The sequence below is a fragment of the Columba livia genome, chromosome 9, assembly GCF_036013475.1.
Source record: "Columba livia isolate bColLiv1 breed racing homer chromosome 9, bColLiv1.pat.W.v2, whole genome shotgun sequence".
In the NCBI taxonomy this organism is placed as follows: domain Eukaryota; kingdom Metazoa; phylum Chordata; class Aves; order Columbiformes; family Columbidae; genus Columba; species Columba livia.
In genome coordinates, this window is record NC_088610.1 from 22,950,544 (window position 1) to 22,958,826 (window position 8,283).

At 47.8% G+C, this 8,283-nt stretch overlaps 1 protein-coding gene across 3 annotated transcripts in view; it reads left to right on the forward strand.

Annotated features, from left to right (window-relative positions):
- Positions 1–6,610, forward strand: part of LOC102097433 (venom prothrombin activator porpharin-D-like) — a 34,068-nt gene extending 27,458 nt beyond the window's left edge. For all 3 annotated transcript variants that reach the window (XM_065073179.1, XM_065073180.1, XM_065073181.1), the window contains exon 9: positions 5,850–6,610. In XM_065073179.1, coding sequence (XP_064929251.1) covers positions 5,850–6,427 — 578 coding nt within the window. In that variant the 3' untranslated portion in view covers positions 6,428–6,610. The remainder of the gene's footprint in view (positions 1–5,849) is intronic.
- The last annotated feature ends 1,673 nt before the right edge of the window (positions 6,611–8,283 follow it).

Genomic DNA, 8,283 nt, shown 5'->3' on the forward strand with positions numbered 1-8,283 from the left:
CACAGTCTCATGAGCACTCACACTCACTCACATGGAAACTCACAGTTAGACACACACTCATGCTTGGACAGTCACACTCTCACACTCGTCCTCACTGGGTCACTCACACTCACTTGAACACTCACACAAACGGACACTCACGCTCATCCTCACACTCACACGGTCACACTGACTCATACACACATGGAGACTCAAACAGACGCTCACACTCATACTCACGTGAACACTCATACAGTCTCACGGGCTCTCAGACACACCCAGACACTCACACACACTCACTCACATGGACTCTCACTCTCACTCAAACACTCACATTTGGACAGTCACACTCTCCCACTCAGTCACTCACAGTCCTTTGGACACTCACGTTCATACTCACACTCACTTGGACACTCACACTCACGCGGTCACTCACAGTCACTCAAACACTTGCATTTGGACAGTCACAATCTCACTCATCCTTGCAAGGTCAAAGACACTCCTACACCCTGACACACCCACACTCACTCACATGGATACGCTCATACTCACAAGGACTCTCACACTCATGCTTAGACTCATACTCACATGGACACTCATACTCACAGTCTCACTGGCACTCAGACTCACACTCACTCAGACACACCTAGACGCACACACAGAGACTCACATGGACCCTCACACTCCTGCGGTCACTCACAGTCATACTCACACTCAGACACTCACTCACACTTGAATGCTCACACTCACTCTCACGCAGCCCATCAAGCTCAGACACTCACTTGACTCAACACTCACACTCACTTGGACACTCACTTGACTCAACACTCACACTCTCACACTCACACACACACACACCCCCAGACACTCACATTCATGCTTCCTCAGACACTCACTCGCACACTCTCACGGACACTCACACTCATACTTTGACACTCATTCTCACTGGGTCATTCACACTCTCTCACTCACACTCACACGGTCACACTGACTCATACACGGACACTCAAACAGACCCTCACACTCATGCTTGGAGTTTCACGGGCACTCAGACACTCAGACTCACTCAGACACTCACTTGTACACTCTCACGGACATGCACGTACTCACATTCACTCAAACACACACACTCTCATGCTCATACTCACTGGGTCACTCTCACTCATACTCGAACTCAGACACTCGCTCACATGGACACTCACACTCGGACAGTCATATGCTCATACTAATAATCACACTATCACTGACATTCACATGGACACTCACACAGTCTCATGAGCACTCACACTCACTCACATGGAAACTCACAGTTAGACACACACTCATGCTTGGACAGTCACACTCTCACACTCGTCCTCACTGGGTCACTCACACTCACTTGAACACTCACACAAACGGACACTCACGCTCATCCTCACACTCACACGGTCACACTGACTCATACACACATGGAGACTCAAACAGACGCTCACACTCATACTCACGTGAACACTCATACAGTCTCACGGGCTCTCAGACACACCCAGACACTCACACACACTCACTCACATGGACTCTCACTCAAACACTCACATTTGGACAGTCACACTCTCCCACTCAGTCACTCACAGTCCTTTGGACACTCACGTTCATACTCACACTCACTTGGACACTCACACTCACGCGGTCACTCACAGTCACTCAAACACTTGCATTTGGACAGTCACAATCTCACTCATCCTTGCAAGGTCAAAGACACTCCTACACCCTGACACACCCACACTCACTCACATGGATACACTCATACTCACAAGGACTCTCACACTCATGCTTAGACTCATATTCACATGGACACTCATACTCGCAGTCTCACTGGCACTCAGACTCACACTCACTCAGACACACCTAGACGCACACACAGAGACTCACATGGACCCTCACACTCCTGCGGTCACTCACAGTCATACTCACACTCAGACACTCACTCACACTTGAATGCTCACACTCACTCTCACGCAGCCCATCAAGCTCAGACACTCACTTGACTCAACACTCACACTCACTTGGACACTCACTTGACTCAACACTCACACTCACTTGGACACTCACTTGACTCAACACTCACACTCTCACACTCACACACACACACCCCCAGACACTCACATTCATGCTTCCTCAGACACTCACTCGCACACTCTCACGGACACTCACACTCATACTTTGACACTCATTCTCACTGGGTCATTCACACTCTCTCACTCACACTCACACGGTCACACTGACTCATACACGGACACTCAAACAGACCCTCACACTCATGCTTGGAGTTTCACGGGCACTCAGACACTCAGACTCACTCAGACACTCACTTGTACACTCTCACGGACATGCACGTACTCACATTCACTCAAACACACACACTCTCATGCTCATACTCACTGGGTCACTCTCACTCATACTCGAACTCAGACACTCGCTCACATGGACACTCACACTCGGACAGTCATATGCTCATACTAATAATCACACTATCACTGACATTCACATGGACACTCACACAGTCTCATGAGCACTCACACTCACTCACATGGAAACTCACAGTTAGACACACACTCATGCTTGGACAGTCACACTCTCACACTCGTCCTCACTGGGTCACTCACACTCACTTGAACACTCACACAAACGGACACTCACGCTCATCCTCACACTCACACGGTCACACTGACTCATACACACATGGAGACTCAAACAGACGCTCACACTCATACTCACGTGAACACTCATACAGTCTCACGGGCTCTCAGACACACCCAGACACTCACACACACTCACTCACATGGACTCTCACTCTCACTCAAACACTCACATTTGGACAGTCACACTCTCCCACTCAGTCACTCACAGTCCTTTGGACACTCACGTTCATACTCACACTCACTTGGACACTCACACTCACGCGGTCACTCACAGTCACTCAAACACTTGCATTTGGACAGTCACAATCTCACTCATCCTTGCAAGGTCAAAGACACTCCTACACCCTGACACACCCACACTCACTCACATGGATACGCTCATACTCACAAGGACTCTCACACTCATGCTTAGACTCATACTCACATGGACACTCATACTCACAGTCTCACTGGCACTCAGACTCACACTCACTCAGACACACCTAGACGCACACACAGAGACTCACATGGACCCTCACACTCCTGCGGTCACTCACAGTCATACTCACACTCAGACACTCACTCACACTTGAATGCTCACACTCACTCTCACGCAGCCCATCAAGCTCAGACACTCACTTGACTCAACACTCACACTCACTTGGACACTCACTTGACTCAACACTCACACTCACTTGGACACTCACTTGACTCAACACTCACACTCTCACACTCACACACACACACCCCCAGACACTCACATTCATGCTTCCTCAGACACTCACTCGCACACTCTCACGGACACTCACACTCATACTTTGACACTCATTCTCACTGGGTCATTCACACTCTCTCACTCATACTCACACGGTCACACTGACTCATACACGGACACTCAAACAGACCCTCACACTCATGCTCGGAGTTTCACGGGCACTCAGACACTCAGACTCACTCAGACACTCACTTGTACACTCTCACGGACATGCACGTACTCACATTCACTCAAACACACACACTCTCATGCTCATACTCACTGGGTCACTCTCACTCATACTCGAACTCAGACACTCGCTCACATGGACACTCACACTCGGACAGTCATATGCTCATACTAATAATCACACTATCACTGACATTCACATGGACACTCACACAGTCTCATGAGCACTCACACTCACTCACATGGAAACTCACAGTTAGACACACACTCATGCTTGGACAGTCACACTCTCACACTCGTCCTCACTGGGTCACTCACACTCACTTGAACACTCACACAAACGGACACTCACGCTCATCCTCACACTCACACGGTCACACTGACTCATACACACATGGAGACTCAAACAGACGCTCACACTCATACTCACGTGAACACTCATACAGTCTCACGGGCTCTCAGACACACCCAGACACTCACACACACTCACTCACATGGACTCTCACTCTCACTCAAACACTCACATTTGGACAGTCACACTCTCCCACTCAGTCACTCACAGTCCTTTGGACACTCACGTTCATACTCACACTCACTTGGACACTCACACTCACGCGGTCACTCACAGTCACTCAAACACTTGCATTTGGACAGTCACAATCTCACTCATCCTTGCAAGGTCAAAGACACTCCTACACCCTGACACACCCACACTCACTCACATGGATACGCTCATACTCACAAGGACTCTCACACTCGTGCTTAGACTCATACTCACACGGACACTCATACTCACAGTCTCACTGGCACTCAGACTCGCACTCAGACACACCCAAACACGCACACAGACACCCACATGGACCCTCACACTCCCGTGGTCACGCAGAGTCATACTCACACTCAGACACTCACATTCAGACGGTCACTCACACTTCAACACTCACACTCATACTCACTCTCACGCAGTCCATCACGCTCAGACACTCACTCTCACTTGGACACTCTCACAGACACCCAAACACTCACACTCATACACTCAACTCACACATATCCAGATACATTCATGCTCCCTTGGACACTCACACTCCCTCACTCATACATAGACACTCACACTCACATTCATTCAAATGCACTTTGACACTCCTACTCACTGGGTCATTCACAGTTCCTCACTCATACACAGACACTCAAACAGACCCTCACACTCATACTCAGAGGCTCGTGGGCACTCAAGACACCCAGACACTCACACTCAGACACTTGTACACTCTCACGGACACGCACATACATACACTCACACTCACTGGGTCACTCACACTCAGATACTCACTCACATGGACACTCACACTCATACTCAGACACACTCATGGGCACTCTCACTCCCACTCATACTCAGACTTGGACAGTCATGTGCTCACACTAATAATCACTGGGTCACTGACATTCACATGGACACTCAAATGGACACTCATGTTCATACTCACACTCAGTATGGCACACTCTGACACTCTCACAGACACACTCATAATCACACTCACTCATAATCACACTCACACGAAGACACATTCATACCATCACTCACACTCAGACACTTGTACACTCACACAGACACTCAGAGACGCACTCAGACATTACCACTCACACGGACACTCACACTCAGAAAGTCAGACTCATACAGAGTCACTCCCACTCATATGGACACATACTCACAGTCTCTCAGACACACTTGGATACTCACAGGGACTGAGACTCTCACACTCACTCACTCACACTTGGACAGTCACACTCATACACAATCATAGAGTCTCACAGACACTCATACTCGCTTGGATACCCATACTCACACTTGCTCAGACACTCGCACAGTCACACTCATTCATACTCACTGTGTCACTGACACTTAGACACCCACACTGACACTCTCACAAGGTCACTCACTGACACACTCACACATGGACACTCATATACTCGTACTCACACACGGACATTCTCTTACACTCACTCACACTTACTTGGACACTCACACTTACACTTGGAGACTCACTCTGACACACACTCACATGGATACTCAAACATTCAGTCACACTCATACACTCAGATACTGACACACAGACTCACACAGAGGCACATACGTGCACGCACCCTGATGCACACAGGCAGGCGCACACAGATGTACACACACACACACTGATGAACACAAACTTACCCCGTGATGACACTGTCCAGGTTCCTTACCTTTTCCTGAACATTTTAACTCTTTATGGTTCCAGGAGACTTTGACAAATACCAAAGAGAATTCAAGGAGCAGAAGATTGCTGTAGCACAGAGCTGGACACATCCACACTATGATTCCAACAACTACAACGGTGACATCGCCTTGTTGTACCTGAGCAGCAATGTCATTTTTAACGAGTATGTGGTTCCCATCTGCCTGCCCAGCCCCAGCCTCGCCACCCTGCTGTCCCAAGAGGGACACGTGGGGACAGTGAGTGGGTGGGGAGCCACCCACGAGAGAGGCGCCACCCTGCGCTTTCTCATGAGGGTCCAGCTGCCCATCGTGAACATGGACACCTGTCAGCGCTCCACCGACAGGCTCGTCACCGACAATATGTTCTGCGCAGGCCACGACACAGACACTGCTGATGCCTGCAAAGGGGACAGCGGTGGCCCCTTCGCAGTGTCCTACCACAACACTTGGTTTCTCCTGGGGGTTGTAAGCTGGGGAGAGGGCTGTGCTGAAAAAGGAAAATACGGTGTCTATACAAGAGTAGCCAACTACATCCCCTGGATTAAAGAGGTTGTTGAAAGTGTAGAAGATTCTGAAAACTTCTCTATTAACTTTTCTTAAGGGGGGGCAATACTATTACTCCAAAGTGCTTCAAAGACACTATGCAGTTCCTGTCCTTAACAGTGTAAAATCAAAATTACCTTCAAAGAAACAGTCTTTTTACAATAAACTGTTAAATTGTCCATTCAAGTATTACTGAGCAAAACACTTGTGTCTAATAAAGAACTATTCTGCAAATAACAAGAGATGACTCCTTTTCTTAATACAAGTTCCTATCAGAAAGGGTTGGGGATTTTTTTAAGAGAAACAACTTTCCATTTCTCAAGCCTACACGCACATCACAAAGCCAGGAAAATGCCATGTGTGCATGAGCTGCTTAGCAAAGCACCCACATTTCTAGTACTGCTGGCTATGCAACCCCGTGCGGACACTGCAGTTGTTACCACGCAGCTGGAGCAAAGGCAGGAGGATGGGCAATACTACAGAGTGGAGCTACAGGACACAAGAGATCCAGAAGTAGCAAATAACAGTTATAACTGTCCTTTTTTCACACTTTTTTTCCTAAGAAAGAAAACCTTTATTCTGAAGACACTCCCCACCCCTTAATGTACTCAACCTCCCTTTCCCAGTTTTTGATGAAACCTTAATTCAGACATGAAATATTTGTGAAGCCACTTGACAAGAAAGCCACACACCACCAGAGCAGGAAACAACTTCCCTATCCTGTGCACCTGGCCAGCCCTCCAACAGGCATAAAAAGCTTCACATACTTAAAATGCTCAATGCCAAAAAATGCAAGTGAAATAAAATACCTGTGGGCCAGAGTAACAGCCACCAACTAATTTATCCCCTTTGAGTACCTACTTTGCCATCTCACTGCAATTTTTCTCTGCTGCTCCTTGTTGCTGGTCTTTGTGACTTTTGATGGCAAGACACTGTGCTAAGGCTGCACAAGACCACCAGGATAAGAGCTTTAAGGAAACAGCTCTTGGGATTTTAAAGCAGCCCACAGTCCCCTATTTTAGTTCTGGAACTGCAGCTTTAAGTTGGAAGGGGGGGGGGGGTTGGCCAGGAGAAAAAAGCCCATCCTAACCCTTACCTTCGGGGCCAAGTACACTTCAGTACAAATAGCTCTAAACCATTCACTTTTTCCACAGAGTTGCACCAGACAATAATTAAAAATAGTAAAAGAACAAAAAAACAAAAAACAACCCAAACACTGAACTCTTGAAACTCTCTGCCTGACATCAGTTACTGTGTCACAAGCGTACCTGCAAGAGATGAAGCAGCCTTACCAGCAGAACTCCTTTAGCCAGCATCCTCCTTCTGTTTCCGCTCCAAGTTCATGTCCCCGTATACAGCTTTATTTTATTGTCAGTGCCTTTCAGTCTCTTAGGAGCTCATTTAAAATGTGACCATCCATGTACTTACCTTCGCTCCATGCTCAGTGCCAGCAGTACTGAGCATCTCTGAGTCAGCCAGCACCAAGATCCCTACGCCTCAAAGAACTCACAGAATTACAGAACACACACTACAGCAAACAGGCTGTGCTCCTCTGCAACGAAGGCAACTTCATGCAAGAAAAGTAGGCCAGTTCAACAGAGAAAAACATTTTCAGAAGCAGAGGTAAAGGAGCAGAGATACAAAATGTAGCTCTGCTGTCTTTCTGTAGTATCAGGGACAAAGAACTAGCAGCATTACCTCCCTATCACAGAGACAGGAGCCCTCTCCTTACCACTAGTAAAATAAAACACACATTTGAGCTACACCCACATACCAAAGCCAAAGAAAATTTAAAAATTTACAGGGCTTTCAAGTCTACAAAATGAAGTCACAGCAGTATCAAGCCCTGCAGCAAGGGCTCTACACGGCCAGCCTAAATGCCGCATAAAACCCTCAAAATAGAAGTGTCCAGC